At 47.6% G+C, this 17,588-nt stretch overlaps 1 protein-coding gene across 3 annotated transcripts in view; it reads left to right on the top strand.

Annotated features, from left to right (window-relative positions):
* bcas3 (BCAS3 microtubule associated cell migration factor) overlaps window positions 1-17,588 on the top strand; it is a 1,085,633-nt gene that overhangs the window by 562,423 nt on the left and 505,622 nt on the right. For all 3 annotated transcript variants that reach the window (XM_038814687.1, XM_038814685.1, XM_038814686.1), the window contains one exon: window positions 13,588-13,688. In XM_038814687.1, the coding sequence (XP_038670615.1) occupies window positions 13,588-13,688 (101 nt within the window). The remainder of the gene's footprint in view (window positions 1-13,587; window positions 13,689-17,588) is intronic.

Raw genomic sequence — 17,588 nt, 5'->3', positions numbered from 1 at the left:
TTCTTCAGCCAGAGGGTGGTGAATCTGTGGAATTCTTTGCCGCAGAAGGCTGTGGAGGCCAAATCACTGAGTATCTTTAAGACCAAGATAGATTGGTTTTTTGATCAATAAGAGGATCAGGGGTTATGGGGAGAAGTTAGGAGAATGGGGATGAGAAAAATATGAGATGTGATTGAATGGCGGAGCAGACTTGATGGGCCGAGTGGCCTAATTCTGCTCCTATGTTTTACGGAAACTGAATTGATCACAACTTCTTAAAAGAAAACAAAACCAGCAGCTTTATTTTCTACTGTTGTTTCTGTTGTAAATTGCCAAATGCAAGTCTGGGGTTCAGTTTAACAGTCTGCACAAGCCTGTCTCCAATCTTCGCCAAAAAGCTCTTGTTACCATTTTAATATTTAAGACTTTTTAATAGCAGAGTGACTCGGTCATAACAACTGACAAAATTCTCTTAATTGTGTTTCTCAGTCTCCTTAAAGTAGATAACCTCCACCATTTCCAGAACCATTGCTGCTGTTGTTTATGGCTGATATTTTGTTCATTTTCAATGGTTTCATAATGCTTGGTAATTTGTTACTTTTTTAAAAAAGAGCAGCATTATCATCGTCAACATGTATACCTATCAGCAGACTTAAACCAACAATGGTTCATCATTGTTGGATCTGGGGTGGAAAACTAAAGTTATTGCTGTCTCCCCATTTAATTGGCTGATTTGTGAATGAGAAGGAGTGAAGAGACACGATGCCTGGAACCTAAATGTTAAATGTCAGCATCCCAATGACGACTCAGATTTTCACATTTATTAAAAATTACGTTAAACTATATTGTTCTTGTGTTGCTTAACTAGATGAGTTCTCAACTTCAGACTAGTGGTCTAGGGAGGCAACAATTAAGCTGAGGCATACTGTCACAAATGGAGAGGGAAATAAACAGGTTTATCATTCCCGCGTTTATCATCGAGATTGATATTTTGAAACTAACAGTCAGATATAAGTTTCCTGGTTTGAGGTGTGCACCTTGTGCAATACTTATACAGTGTTTTCACATTGCAGGAGTCCAGCTAATGGCAGGTGGAGAATTGTCCCTCTGTATGCTGCACTCCTTTGCATAAGCGTGTAATTATTCATCAAGTTAACAGTTCTGCCTTTTGCACTGACTTGGATAGTGTATTTTAGCTGTTGAGGTCCAAATTGAATCCAATACAGAAAGGAGTAGGACTTTCTCCTACAGAGACCTGGGGCTGGATTCTCCGATCCTGCGGCTATGTCCACAGGATCCGTCTGGTCTTACGACCAAAAAGTCGGCACTGCCCCAGCACCGATCCTCCGTCCGGTGGGGGAATGAGCAGCCACGCAGCGTAACACCCCCAGCCTTACCTGCGGTTACGGCTGCAGAATGGCCGAGTTGGTGGCCACGCATGTGCACGACAGCGGCCTGCAGTGGACGCGCCATGCAACATTGTGATGCCCGTGTACGGTCCTGGCCTGCCAACAACCGCCCCCCCTGTAACCAACCACGCCACCCCCCACCAGTCCCCCCAGCCCCCGCTGAAGCCCCCCCTGCCAGCGGAACGGCTCCCCTCCCCCCCCCCCCCCCCCCAGACTGTGACGGTGCGGGTCTCAGTCCACAGCCGCCTCGCGACGTCCCCGAATTTTGTGAGGACATACACCCCACACCGTCGGAGACTCAGCCCATCGGGGCTGAGCATCAGCATGCTGTGTATTCCCCGAAGGGGAGGGGCATCACAAAAACGGCACCACCCCTGATTCCAGCGTAGACATTTTTTTAAATGTTTTTTATTGAGTTTTCATATTTTATATTGAACAAATAACAAATTATTAGAGAGAAAAAAAAAACACGCAAAGATTAACATGTATATTTACAGGTAAGCATCTTCGTAATAACAACTGTGGCCGCCCCCTTTAGCCATCTTATATATCTTACATTCCCCAATATGGCCGAGGCACATGTTTATAGGCATTTATTTACAGTTTGGTTTTGGGCCTTAGCTAGCCATCAAACCCCCATAACGAACCCGTAGCCCCCCCCCCCCGGGCTACCTTCCCTTTTCCCCTGATTCTTGGCCACCCGACTATTCTTCCTCTTGTACGTTGGCCACAAACAGGCCTCCTTCTGCACTGTAAATTCTATGATCTCCACGGAAGCAGAACTCACCTCCTGGCAAAGGTGAGGACATCCGCCTTCACCACCATCTGCAGCACCAGCGAGTCCGAAACCCCGAAAATGGCCATCAGCGGACAAGGTTCCAGCTTGATATGAAGAATCTCTGACATGGTGTTAAACACTCAAAAGCTTTCAGGTTTAGGACATGATCAGATGATCAGAACATGTGGGTATGATTCACCAGACTCCGTGAACAACCTATCCTCCACCCCCGAGAAAACAATACTCATCCTCGTCTTGGTCAGATGCGCCCTGTGCACCACCTTGAACAGAATCAATCTGGGTCTCGCACATGAGGAAGTGGAATTGACCCTGTGAAGAGCCTCCCTCCGCTGCCCCTTACCAATCCAAAACCGGACCCAATTCACGCTCCATTTCCTCTTCACCTTGTCGTTCCGCCGTGAGGATCTGGCTATAATTGTCCGAAATCTTCCCCTCACCAACATGAAATGAAAATCGCTTATTGTCACAAGTAGGCTTCAAATTTACTGTGAAAAGCCCCTAGTCGCCACATTCCGGCATCTGTTCGGGGAGGCTGGTACGGAAGATCCTAATCAAGAGAGAGCGAAGATGCCAAGAGAAATTAAGAGAGCTCCTTACGCAAGAAATCACGCGCCTGGAAATACCTAAATAAATTAGTTCTCGGGAGTTGAAATTTGTTCAACAGCTCCTCAAACCAGCAAACCTACCCTCCACAGACAGGTCCCCAAACATCTCCAGACCCTGCTCCCCCCATGACCTGAACTTTGAGTCGAAACCCACTGGCACCAAGAGATGATTCCTCTAAATAGGGGCTAACAACGACATGGAGCCAAGCTTAAAATGTCACCTAAGCTGCCTCCAAATCCTCAGAGTGGGCACCACTACCGTACACGAGGGAGATTTTGCAGGGGAAAACGGAAGCGAGGCAGTTACCGAAGCCCCCAGGCTGGAATCACTACAAGAGCTCGCCCCCAGCTGCCCCCATATGCCATTTGGATCCTTGAGCCACCTCAATACTTTTTCCAATGTTAGCCGCCCAGTAATAAAATAAATTAGGTAATGCTAAGACTGTCTCTCTAGTTTGGAGCCTTCTCGGGCTACAAACTCAACATGAGCAAAAGTGAGATCTTCCCATTACACCCGCAAGGGGGGGGGGGGGGGGGGGGGGGGGGGGGCAGCACTAAAGGGGCTGCCGTTCAAACAAGCCCGACATAAATTCCGCTACCTGGGGATCCAAATAGCCCATGACTGGAAAGGGATCCACAAATGGAACCTCACCAGCCTGACGGAGGAAGTTAAAAAGGACCTGCAAAGATGGAACACACTCCCGCTCTCCCTCGCGGGGAGAGTTCAGACGATCAAAATGAACGTACTGCCCAGGTTCCTCTTCCTGTTTAGATCCATTCCGATCTACATCCCCAAGGCCTTTTTCAAAGCGCTGGACAAACTCATCATGGCGTTCGTATGGGAGGGTAAAAATGCTAGGATCCCAAAGAAGGTCTTACAAAAAACAAAAACCAGGGGAGGGTTAGCCCTCCCGAATCTACAATTCTACCACTGGGCAGCAACAGCCGAGCGAGTAAGGGGATGGATCCAGGAGCCAGAAGCTGAGTGGGTGCGTGCGGAGGAGGCCTCCTGCATGGGAACCTCCCTCCGGGCCCTCGCCACGGCAGCACTCCCATCCCCACCCAAAAAACACTCCAGCAGCCCAGTGGTGACAGCCACCCTCCAATCCTGGAACCAACTGCGGCAGCAACTTGGCCTGACCAAAATGTCGAACAGGGCTCCCATCTGCAACAACCATAGGTTCAAACCAGCACTGACCGACGCCACCTTCAAAAGGTGGAGGCAGGACGGGGGAACATTGACAGTCAGGGACCTATACACGGACGACAGGATCGCAACACTGGACGAACTGACAGAGAAATTTCAGCTAGCTGGGGGGAACGAGCTACGGTACCTGCAGCTCAAAAACTTCCTACGAAAGGAGACAAGGACGTACCCACAACCGCCACGACAGACACTACTGGAAGACCTACTGGACGCAAGTATCCTAGAGAAAGGGAACTGTAGTGACATGTATGACCGACTGGTAGATAGGGACGACACCGTACTGGACGCAACAAGGAGGAAATGGGAGGACGACCTGGGGATGGAGATAGGGTGGGGACTCTGGAGCGAAGCACTGCATAGGGTCAACTCCACCTCCACGTGCGCAAGGCTCAGCCTGACGCAACTAAAAGTGGTACATAGAGCCCACCTAACAAGAACCCGTATGAGTCGGTTCTTCCCGGAGGTGGAAGACAGATGTGAGCGGTGCCAAAGAGGCCCGGCCAACCACGCCCACATGTTCTGGTCTTGCCCCAGACTTGTGGAGTACTGGACAGCCTTCTTCGAGGCTATGTCCAAAGTGGTGGGGGTGAGGGTGGAGCCATGCCCGATAGTGGCGGTCTTCGGGGTTTCAGACCAGCCAGATCTATTCCTGGGGAGGAGGGCGGACGCCCTTGCCTTTGCCTCCCTGATCGCCCGCCGTAGAATCCTGTTTGGCTGGCGGTCAGCAGCACCGCCCAGAGCTGCGGACTGGCTGTCCGACCTCTCGGAATCTCTCCAAATGGAGAAAATCAAATTTGCCATCCGAGGGTCGGACGACGGCTTCCACAGAACGTGGGAGCCATTCATGCAACTGTTCCGGGACCTATTTGTGGCCAATGTACAAGAGGAAGAATAGTCGGGGGAAGGTAGCGGGAGGGGGGGGGGGGGGGGGGCTACAGGTTCGTTACGGGGGTTTGATGGCTAGCTAAGGCCCAAAACCAAGCTAAATAAACATGTTGAGGGGGGGGGGGGGGGGGGGGGCGCAGTTACTACTACGAAGATGCTTACCTGTAAATATGTATGTTAATTTTTGCGTGTTTGTTTTTGTTTGTTTTTTTTTTATTTCTCTCTCCTAACAATTTGTAATTTGTTCAATATAAAATACGAAAACTGAATAAAAACATTTATAAAAAAAAAAGACTGTCTCTCTCTCTCTCTCTCTCTCTGAAGAAAATCCCTACGAATCCTTGGGGTCTTGCCCGCCAAATGAAGGAAGATATCAATTTGTTGACTCTGACAAAAAGGTTTGCGGAGAAAAATCTGGAGACACTGAAAAAGAAATAAAAACTTCGGGAGGGCATTCATTTCAACAGTCTGAACGAACCTTGCCCACCAAGGACAAGGGAAGGTTATCCTACTTCTGTGAGTTAGATTTAACCCCATTCACCAGACTAGCATAATTTAATTTATGAAGCGAGGCCCAATCATGGGCCACCCGGATTCCCAGATAACTAAAGCTCGATCTGGCCATGTGAAAAGGCAACATCATCCAGATCGGCTTCCCCCGGGGGAATTCACCGGAAAGTTTTGCTCGAAAAGGAGCCAAAACTCCAAAGTAGCTTCATTATCTTATCCATGACAGAGACTGGGTCCATGATATAAAGAAGCACATCATCTACATACAAAGACGTTCTATGCTCCCTCCCTCTCCCTGTCTGCCCCTCCAATCATTGGAAGATCTTAACTCTATGGCCAATGGTTCGACAGCCAAAGCAAAGAAAAGCGGAGACAGTGGAAAACTGTGCCTTGTACCCCTGTTCAACTGAAAGTAAGTTGAGCTCAAGGCATTTGTACGAACACTTGGTGGGGGCCCTGTACAGAAGATGAATACAAGATATAGGGCACGATTTAACGGAATTTAAACAGAATCCCATATTGGACACGTTTAGCCGGGTGTTTCCTGGTGCTGGCAATGTCAAGAACGGCCCTGCTATTCAATGGATCTCTGCTTAATTTCTGGGCCTCAGCGAGGAATGCCCTGCCAAGGCTGCATTTAGTCCCATTTTCTTCACGAACAAGCTCAGCTCACCAGTGCAGGAAGAGATGTAAAATGGTGCCCTGATCTCTAACCCCCCCCCCACCGTGACCTCTGGACCACCCCAACACCCAAACTTACTGATTAGGGGCTCCTTGAGCCCCCTGCACCCCACCTCATAAGGACAGGCACCCCTGGACCTGATCCTAGCTTGGGCAAGCTACCACCTGGGCACCATGGCACTGCCATCCTGGCACCTGGGTATTGCCAGGATGGCACCCAGATGGCCCACGTGGCATCAGTGGTGCAGGGTATCACCTTCCCAGAGCCTGACCACCCAGGGGATTCCAATCACCTGGGAGACCCCCACATGTGCCGGTACACCTGGTCCACATTTGTGGAAACTAGTGCTAAATGGCACCCAATCGGGGTCTCTGAGGCAAGGCCATTCGATTCCGGGTGCTGGGTAGATTCGGCTTAGACATATTCATGTGAGATTAATTGCTCACTTGAACATAGAACATAGAACATAGAACGATACAGCGCAGTACAGGCCCTTCGGCCCTCGATGTTGCACCGACATGGAAAAAAAAACTAAAGGCCATCTAACCTACACTATGCCCTTATCATCCATATGCTTATCCAATAAATTTTTAAATGCCCTCAATGTTGGCGAGTTCACTACTGTTGCAGGTAGGGCATTCCACGGCCTCACCACTCTTTGCGTAAAAAACCCACCTCTGACCTCTGTCCTATATCTATTACCCCTCAATTTAAGGCTATGTCCCCTCGTGCTAGCCACCTCCATCCGCGGGAGAAGGCTCTCGCTGTCCACCCTATCTAACCCTCTGATCATTTTGTATGCCTCTATTAAGTCACCTCTTAACCTTCTTCTCTCTAACGAAAACAACCTCAAGTCCATCAGCCTTTCCTCATAAGATTTTCCCTCCATACCAGGCAACATCCTGGTAAATCTCCTCTGCACCCGTTCCAAAGCTTCCACGTCCTTCCTATAATGAGGCGACCAGAACTGTACGCAATACTCCAAATGCGGCCGTACTAGAGTTTTGTACAACTGCAACATGACCTCATGGCTCCGGAACTCAATCCCTCTACCAATAAAGGCCAACACACCATAGGCCTTCTTCACAACCCTATCAACCTGGGTGGCAACTTTCAGGGATCTATGTACATGGACACCAAGATCCCTCTGCTCATCCACACTACCAAGAATTTTACCATTAGCCAAATATTCCGCATTCCTGTTATTCTTTCCAAAGTGAATCACCTCACACTTCTCCACATTAAACTCCATTTGCCACCTCTCAGCCCAGCTCTGCAGCTTATCTATGTCCCTCTGTAACCTGCAACATCCTTCCGCACTGTCTACAACTCCACCGACTTTAGTGTCGTCTGCAAATTTACTCACCCATCCTTCTGCGCCCTCCTCTAGGTCATTTATAAAAATGACAAACAGCAACGGCCCCAGAACAGATCCTTGTGGTACGCCACTCGTAACTGAACTCCATTCTGAACATTTCCCATCAACTACCACTCTCTGTCCTCTTTCAACTAGCCAATTTCTGATCCACATCTCTAAATCACCCTCAATCCCCAGACTCCGTATTTTCTGCAATAGCCGACCGTGGGGAACCTTATCAAACGCTTTACTGAAATCCATATACACCACATCAACTGCTCTACCCTCGTCTACCTGTTCAGTCACCTTCTCAAAGAACTCGATAAGGTTTGTGAGGCATGACCTACCCTTCACAAAACCATGCTGACTATCCCTAATCATATTATTCCTATCTAGATGTTTATAAATCGTATCTTTTATAATCCTCTCCAAGACCTTACCCACCACAGACGTTAGGCTCACCGGCCTATAGTTACCGGGGTTATCTCTACTCCCCTTCTTAAACAAAGGGACCACATTTGCTATCCTCCAGTCCTCTGGCACTATTCCTGTAGCCAATGATGACCTAAAAATCAAAGCCAAAGGCTCAGCAATCTCTTCCCTGGATTCCCAGAGAATCCTAGGATAAATCCCATCCGGCCCCGGGGACTTATCTATTTTCACCTTGTCCAGAATTGCCAACACTTCTTCCCTACGCACCTCAATGCCATCTATTCTAATAGCCTGGGTCTCAGCATTCTCCTCCACAATATTATCTTTTTCTTGAGTGAATACTGACGAAAAGTATTCATTTAGTATCTCGCTTATCTCCTCAGCCTCCAGACACAACTTCCCACCACTGTCCTTGACTGGCCCTACTCTTACCCTAGTCATTCTTTTATTCCTGACATACCTATAGAAAGCTTTTGGGTTTTCCTTGATCCTACCTGCCAAAGACTTCTCATGTCCCCTCCTTGCTCGTCTCAGCTCTCTCTTTAGATCCTTCCTCGCTTTCTTGTAATTATCAAGCGCCCCAACTGAAACTTCATGCCTCATCTTCACATAGGCCTCCTTCTTCCTCTTAACAAGAGATTCCACTTCTTTGGTAAACCACGGTTCCCTCGCTCGACCCCTTCCTCCCTGCCTGACTGGTACGTACTTATCAAGAACATGCAATAGCTGTTCCTTGAACAAGCTCCACATATCCAGTGTGCCCAACCCTTGCAGCCTACTTCTCCAACCAACACATCCTAAGTCATGTCTAATGGCATCATAATTGCCCTTCCCCCAGCTATAACTCTTGCCCTGCGGGGTATACTTATCCCTTTCCATCACTAACGTAAAGGTCACCGAATTGTGGTCACTGTTTCCAAAGTGCTCACCTACCTCCAGATCTAACACCTGGCCTGGTTCATTACCCAAAACCAAATCCAATGTGGCCTCGCCTCTTGTTGGCCTGTCAACATATTGTGTCAGGAAACCCTCCTGCACACATTGTACAAAGAACGACCCATCTAATGTACTCGAACTATATCTTTTCCAGTCAATATTTGGAAAGTTAAAGTCTCCCATATCCCAAATCTGGATTCCGTCCTCAATGGACATGATCCAGATTATGAGGCCTCGCAAGATCTCATTAAATCTTCTCTCCCCCTCCCCACCAGGAAGGATAACCCATCCAAAAATTATATTATGGGTGAACTCTCCTCCGGGGGCTCCAATTTACTGAGCCTTGGTTTAAAGGCTTCAAACACAGTGTTAACCATCAATGGAGCGGAAACCAAACTGTCAACCGAGTCCCTTACCTGCACAATCTCCCTGGAGGCAGCCTGCCGTCTCAGCTGGTACGCGAAAAGGCAACTCGCCATGTCCATAGAATGTTCCCCCTGAGCCTCACAGCTGCTTCACCGCCTTACCCATTGGGAGTATCTCAAATTGTGTCTGCAATGTCTTCCTACTCGCCATCAACTCTGGTGTAGGTGCAAGTGAGTACTGATAATCCACCTCACGGATGGAATCCACTAGCTTCTGCAGCTCCTCCCTCCCAATCCTTTCCTTTTGTGTTGTGTAGGAAATCATCTCCACCCTAATAACCACATTAAGGGCCTCCCACAATGTAGAAGGTGAGATAGACTCACCCTTATTAAACGTAATGTACTCACTGATGGAGGAGGATATGCGCTCGCAAAATTCTTAGTCTGCGAACAACGTTGTGTCCAATCTCCACGGTGAGTGTTGAGAGGGACCTGGCTCTAATACCAAATGCACAATAAGCACAATGTGGGGCATGGCTTGAGATCACAATTGCCGATTATCCTGCTCACTTTACCCAAGGAAGGAGAGACCTACTCACCACAAAGAAGTCAATCCGAGAATAAACCTGATGGATATGGGACCAAAGGTCTAGATCGGTGGGTCCAAAACGCAACTGGTGACCCCCCCCCCCCCCCCCCCGCCCCAAAAAAAATTAGCTGCTGTGAGTCCAAGTCAGGAATAGAAGCCAGTCACTTGTTAATAAAAGCCGTGTTGTGGGCAGCATGGTGGCACAATGGGTTAGCCCTGTTAGCTTCACGCCGCTGAAGTCCCAGGTTTGATCCCGGCTCTGGGTCACTGTCCGTGTGGAGTTTGCTCATTCTCCCCGTGTTTGCATGTGTTTCACCCCCTCAACCCAAAGATGTGCAGGGTAGGTGGATTTGCCACTCCAAATTGCCACTTAATTGGAAAAAATGAATTGGGTACTCTAAATTTATTTTAAAAAATAAAAGTCGTGTAAGGGCAGTATGGTGGCGCAGTGGCTAACACAGCTCCCTCAAGGCGCTGAGGTCCCAGGTTTGATCCCGGCTCTGGGTCACTGTCCATGTGGAGTTTGCACATTTTCCCCCTGTTTGTGTGGGTTTCGCCCCCACAATCCAAAGATGTGCAGGTTTGGTGGATTGGCCACGCTAAATTGCCCCTTAATTGGAAAAAATGAATTGGGTACTTTAAATTTATTAACAAAATAAATAAATAAAAAATAACAGCCATGTCATCCCAACTTACTGAACAACTAGAACCACCGAGGTGCCCGCGAGGGAACCACTGGTAATCATGAGTCTCCCGTTTTGGGTCCGCCGAAAAAGAAACTCTTTTATGAATCGAATCTGCAGCCCCTTCCCCTCCGCCCCCCGGACCCTCCCATCGCACCCCGAGTGGAATACCTGTCCCAGGGTTCCACCCCATCCATAACCTTGTCTGCTCCGTGGCCTGCAAATGATCTCCCTGCAGAAACATCACATCAACACTCAAATTTTTCAGGTGAACAAATATCCTTGACCTTTTCACTGGGCCATTCAACCCACCTTACATTCCGTGTGACCAGCCGAATTGGGGGCCTTCTCCCCAAATAATCAATCAAACAATCAAAAGACAAACAGGCCCTAGGCCCTATGTCAACTACCCCTAGCCCCGAACAAAAAAAAACCCTGAGCTCATTACACTAAATTAATGAGCTGCCGTTACCCCCCACCGCTCCGCACCATTAGCTAACTCTTCAGCCAGTGGGGCGATCCCCGGCCAGAGTGAAAACAAATAAATAACCATCAAACCCCTCCACTCAAATCCAACTCAAATTATCGAAGAAAAAACACCCATCCCACACAAGTACAAGAAAATGCAAACATGCACAAGAAACCCCAGCAAATCCCCATAACCCCACATGCCCTCCCCAAACATACAAAGACCCCGTGAAAATTGCGATGAGCTCTCCTCCAGCCCATGCTTCCGAACAAAAGCATCTGTCTCCTTTGGCGCATCAAAATGATGGTCCTTTGTATCAAACATCACACTGAGACATGCAGGGCATACCATCCCAAATCGAACTTCACTCTTATACAAAGCGGCCTTGTTAAACACCACCCGCTTTTTAGGCAGCTCCGCGCCCACATCCTGATAGAGCCAGATGGGGGCCCTCCCACTTGTAGTCCCGATGAACCTTCGCCCATCTCAGGACTCGTTCCTATCCTGAAAACTGTGGAACCTCACAATGGTTGCCCATGGTGGCTCGCTGGAATGGGGCTTCTGCATGAGTGACCAGTGAGCTCAACCCAGCTCGGGAGGGGACGTCGATCCACCCTCCCCCACCAACTTTGCAAATATCTTTGAGATGTAGTCCGTCAGGGCTTTCCATTCTCTCCGGCAATCCCACGATTCTAAGATTCTGTCTCCTGGAGCAGTTCTCCAGATCATCCATCTTTGCCCTCAGTGCATTATTAACCCGACCATTATTACCAACTCTGCTTCCAAGGCGACAGTCTGATTGCTCTGCCTTGGGAGAACTGCCTCCACAACTTGTATCGCGTGCTATTCGCCTTTACTGTCTCATCCATCTTCTGCAATGCCGACCAAATAGGAACTAGGGCCTCTTCTATTGACTTGTGGGATTTGTCGGAGACAGCCCGTGGCTGTTTCTGAAATTCTCTTGCCAAGATGCCTGTGAGCATCTCAGCCATCAATGGAGTGGCCAGACTCGAGGTAGTGCCCTCCGTCATTTTCTCAACTAAAGAATCTCGAAAGGCTTCCGAATCCGTTGATGAATTTTTATTTGCAGGCTTCCTTTTCCTGGACTTTCTGGGCATATCTCTTGCATATGAACATTATCCCATTGAAATTGTGAAATTTTAGCTGAAAAATCCCCAAAAGAAGCAGGCGAAAGGGCAAAAATGTACTACCCTGGCGGGTGCCACCTCATGTACGATTGCTGCCTACATGCCGCCTCCGGAAGTACCCACCATAAATAAATCTGAGAAGAAATTCAGGAGAGACTTCTTTAACCAGGGAATGTCTGGAATTTGTACTTGCTAGCACAATGAGTAGCTGATGTGAATAGCACCGATGCATTTAAGGGGATGCCAGATGACGAAGAAATGAATAGCGGGTTATAATGATTAGCTTAGAAGAAAGAACTTGCATTTGTATAGCCTCTTTCAAAACCTCAGGACATTCCAAAGGGCTTTAGAGCCAAAGAATGACCTTTTGATATGTATTCACTGCTGTAATGGAGGAGTGGCAGGATACTCTAGTGGAGCTTAAACACCGAAATAAACAAGATAGACTGAGTGACCTACTTTGTGCTGTACATTCTATGTAACCTTTTTAGACATACAAGGAACCAAACAAATAATGGCAGGGCCCTGAAGCCTTGCACTCTGGGTTTCCACACAGCCTGGGTCAGACCCCAATGGGGGAGAGTGACAGATGTCAGTCTTCTGAAATTCTGAAAGGTGTAATTAAGCTTTTTGAGCAACACTTTGGATAGCTTCCATACTACCCCTTTGTGCAGAAGTAAATCTGTGCCCACTTGGCCCCAAAATCATAGAATCCCTGCTGTGCAGAAGGAGTCTAAAAAAACTCTCCAAAAGAGCACTCCACACAGGTCCACTCTCCCATCCACCCTGCCCTGTCCCCGTAACCTAATCTGCACATCTTTGGACAATAAGAGGCAATTTTAGCATGGTCAATCCACCTAACCTGCACATCTTTGGTCTGTGGGAGGAAACCGGAGAAAACCCACGCAGATACGGGGAGAGCGTGCAAACTCCACACAGTCACCCAAGGCCAGAATTGAACCCGGATCCCTGGCGCTGTGATGCAGCAGTGGTAACCACTGTGCCACTGTAAATTGATTCAAAATTACTCTTTCCATAAGCAACCCAAGTTTGAAACAATCAAGTCCATACATTGACTGGATGGCTTGCACAACTGAAGCAGACAAGGTATGCAAAATTTAAAATACGAGAATTCATTTACCTACATTAATAATAATCAAAAGATCCTCACCTAGATGTGTTCAGCATTGCAGGACGTCAAGCCAGTGCCACCATGCCGCTTTGCTGAGCAGCTGGTGCCAGTGGCAATTAGCAATATGCCTGGGACCAGAATGGGACAAAGTGAAGGAGGGGGAGAAAAGGATATGTTAGAACATCTCGCAAAGTTCATCATGAGTGGAATACACCCAGTCCCGAGGGTTCAAAAGATGGTGGAAGATTACCTGAAAGAGGCCTCCATTGTGTCTTTAGTAATGACATCCAAAGCAATGACCTACATAACAACCTCAGCATGATATATTTGAATTTTGAATGTGGAAAGTATAATCTGTTCTTGCCAAATGACTTGTGTTTTTTATCTCTCTGCCAAATAGGACTCCACAGTGGAATGAACTCCAACCACCATTCAATTCAAATCACCCTTTGCTGCTCAGTGCTGATGCTGTGCAACACTGTCAGAACCAGCTGGCTGGGTGTAAGTAGTTTTCTCTCTGTCATTGTTATCTTGGTGGCAACTCTACGATAGCAGAATGTCATTGTTTAGGATGTTAGATGGACCAGGTGTCAGATAATACAGTTCTCCCAAAGCTGGTTATTCTCTGAGCTATTTCTTCTGTTATTATTTAATTCATTATCATCAATTGTTTGCCCTATTAGTGTTTAAAATGCTAAAACGACTGAATGAAGGAAAACTGTTTCCTCTGATGGGGGAAACCAAGAACAAGGTGACATAATCTTAAAAGTGGGAGCTGGACCATTTAGGAGGGAAATCAGGAACACTTTTTCACACGAGCAGGAATAGAAATGTAGAATTCTCTGTCCCAAATGGATTCTTTCCTTCAGCAGTTACTGGAATCAATTGAAAAGTGGGATCCCCGGGCTGTGTTTTACCCCAGGTTACGAAGGGTCCCACTATTACTGCAACTAGGATAAGCTAATACAGTTGCAAACTATTCATGATACACTCTGACCTTCCCCTCCCTGACTTTGAATGATTTGTCCTCAGCAAACGCCTCAGCTTTATTCCTTTATGGCCCCTCCTCATTGAATTTCAAGCTCTGCACAATGCTGAACTCCTCTTTTGTCACCTCCACCTCCAAGCCCACTTCTTTGGCCAGGAATATTGCCCCAACTTAGTGACCCCTTTGACCTATCTCCAATATTCTCCCCCCATCTGGACCCTTCCTTTCGATCTCTTACCCACTCTATGCCCTTTCATTGGTTACTGCCAACGTAACATCAGTCATCACAATTTTTCTTCACCCTTCACTCACTCCAACTTGGACTACACTAAAATAAGTTCCCTCTGAACTTGTAGCATTCCGTTTTTTCAGGATTAACCCTGACATCGTCTCAAAGCTGTGGACAAGGGTGGTGTTGTTGTCTCCTGTACAGATCCCAACCGAGCAGAGGCCAAATATCAACTCTCCAACGCTTCCTCCAACATCCCCTGAGAACATGACCCGAGTATCAAACATTAAGCTATTGTTCCAGAGGGGGAACAAATCTCAGTTCTGGTGAAGGGTCATTGACATGAAACTGTTGGCATTATCTAACCGAATTGCAACATGTTCCTGTGTCAAGCACATTGTTTTCTGACGCTCGCAGCACCGAGAAAGACTGCACTATCAAACAGATCTTTGTTGCATCCGGGGCCTCAGCGGGAAACACCCCTCCGAGGCCACACTTAGTCCCGTTTCCTGCACTGATGAGTTCTACTCACCAGAAACCTTCATGCCGGAGGAGATCGGGACGCCATTTTTAAATGACATCCCGATCACTTGCCCCCCCCCCCCCCCCCCCCCCCCCCCCCCTCCTCGCAACCTCGCAACACCTGGACCCCCCCCCCTCAAAGTCTCAACTCATCTATAAGGGAGGGTCTTCAAGACACCCTCCCCACACCTCACACGGGCAAGACACCCCCAGGACCAATCCCTAGCCCGGTAGCCAGGTGGCACTGCCAGGGTGCCAGGTGGGTAGTGCCATGCTGGCAGTGCCAAGGTGCCCCGGTGGCACCGGTAGTTCCAGGGTGCCACCCAGTCCAGAAGGCAATCACCTGGGGGCCTACAATCCCCTGGGGCCGCCCCCCCCACCCCCCAAGTGCCAGTCCGCCTGGTCCCGTGTGGAGACCAATACAGTACGGTGCTTCCTGGGGTCCCTGAAGCGGAGGGGTTAGATCTTGTTAGATCTCGCGAGGCGGGTAGGTCCCAGAAGAGGCCTCTCCGGGCATTTACCATCATATTGTGCCCCAGTTCAGCTGAATGAAGGTGCTACGCGGCTGGAAGATCATGCCCATTAACTCTGTTCTGAGATGCCACCTGACCTGCTGCGTGTTTCCAGCATTTTCTCTTCTTATGTCAACTCAAACTTGTATGTACCATTTTCCTCCCCACCTTCACCTGGTGGTCCTGACATTTCATAAGGCCGGTGTGCATAGTTGTTTCTGTGCAGTGTGATTAACTAAAAATGGCTGATGAGATAATAATCAGTGAGAATACAACTAAACTCATCTATAACCAGGTTTCCTGTTAATGGGAAAATAGGGATAACTGAAGCTTATGCTTAAGATGGGACACACTTCCTGGGTGAGATTTGCCAGCTGTTCACGCCACCGGGATCATCTGGTCCTGCCGACGGCGCACCCCCACCGCAGGTTTCCCGGTGGTGAGGGTGGATTCAATGGGAAATCCCATTGACAGCGGTGAGACCAGAAGATCCCTCCACCGGCCAACGGCGGCCATCTCCTGCCACTGAGAAACATGCCATGGGAAGACTGGAGAATCTCGCTCCTGGTGCCTGCAATGCAATTTTAAAGATGCAATTCTTACATTTTCTTCCTCCAAAGTTTTCTATGATGACCTCTTTAAATTGTATCACTGTTTTAATGGCTTACTCAAATAATAGGCTTACTCAGTGTCATCAACCAATAGCTTTGCTCAGTGGCAATTGTGATGGTCCTTTGGCTGTCCTGTTAACCTGCCATGGTCCCCTTTCTAATGTAAGAGTTCATGTAATTCCAACTCAATAAATCCTGCAGACATTTTATTGAATATTGCTGAGAAAGACATTTTGTCAAAGCTTTTCATCTTGCAGTCATCAGATCAATCGCAAGAATACCAATGTCAAGGAAAGCAACAACTTTATACTGTATGCAAAGAATGTACTGATTGCTAGAGACGTTGCTATGGAGAATGCACCAGTTAATGGTGACTGACAGTGTACTGCTAAATATTATTTGAAAAGATTGCAATCAGGATTACTTGTTCCTGATCATTATTCATTGACCTCAACTGAAAGTGTTGGACATCAACTAAGGACAGAAGCCATGATGAGGTATTGCTCAAACACTCACTGGGCTACAGTAGTGTAGCAATTATGGTATTTTGTTAGCACCCCAGTGGTTGCTGCAATTTGAAACCAAATTTAAAATATATGCTCATTTTAAGGCAAGCTGCGAAAAGTTACTATTGAAGCTGCAGCCTTATAAAAAGAAAGTGACTAGTTTACGAATGTCCATTTGGAAAGGAAGGTGCCTCTCTGACCTGCTTTGGGCCGTAGGTGACTCCATCCCTGTGCTATATGTAACTAAAGATGGGCAATTTGCCACTCATGCCAAGTGACTGGACCCAAGTGATGAAGAATTACCAAGCTGTGTGACTGAGGCCAGTGGCCGTGGGATAAATTTCAAAACAAATGAAGTTAATCATTAGGAGGGAATGAGGAAAATTAGGGATCAAAATAACTTTGGTGTACCTGGGCTGCATGGGGTTAAAGTCAGCGGTGAGAGTGAGACCAATAATGAAAAACAAATGGGACAGCATGAGCATCATTAAAGAACAGCTCAGTGCTAGAATTTGTAGCTGTCTATCATTTTGTTCGAGTATTAGCATTTTTGTCAGTTGTTTGGTTACATTATCTATCCAACTGGAGATGAAAGCCCCCAGCTGACCACTCACAGAGACTTTGCACAGAATCTCATAGGCTGCCGCAGTTAGCTAGCGATCAGATGTCTGCATTAGCAGTCATTATCCTTGATTAGAGTTGACCTTTGTCCTCTGGGGTCAGCAAACAAATACTCACTGTCTTTTTTCCCCGTCTCTCTCAGCACTGGGGACCAGCATGATGCTTTTACCTTTTTTGACGCAGTGTGGAAGGTTGTGCTTTTTTGCTGAGTATGTTTTGAGTTCCTTGTAGCAACTCCTGCAGAATGAACCTCTCTAGTAAATGTAGAATGAGGCTCCCTTTGTCTGTGGTAAATACCACTGACAAAGGTTTGGAATAAGAATAGCAGAATAGCTATTATACAAATAAAATTCAAATTCTTAAATGTATTCTGGGTGCCCAGTAAGAAGTGAACTTCAGACTCGTAACCATT

Source organism: Scyliorhinus canicula, chromosome 12 (genome assembly GCF_902713615.1).
Source record: "Scyliorhinus canicula chromosome 12, sScyCan1.1, whole genome shotgun sequence".
Classification (NCBI taxonomy): domain Eukaryota; kingdom Metazoa; phylum Chordata; class Chondrichthyes; order Carcharhiniformes; family Scyliorhinidae; genus Scyliorhinus; species Scyliorhinus canicula.
This window is presented reverse-complemented; position numbering and strand designations above follow the sequence as displayed.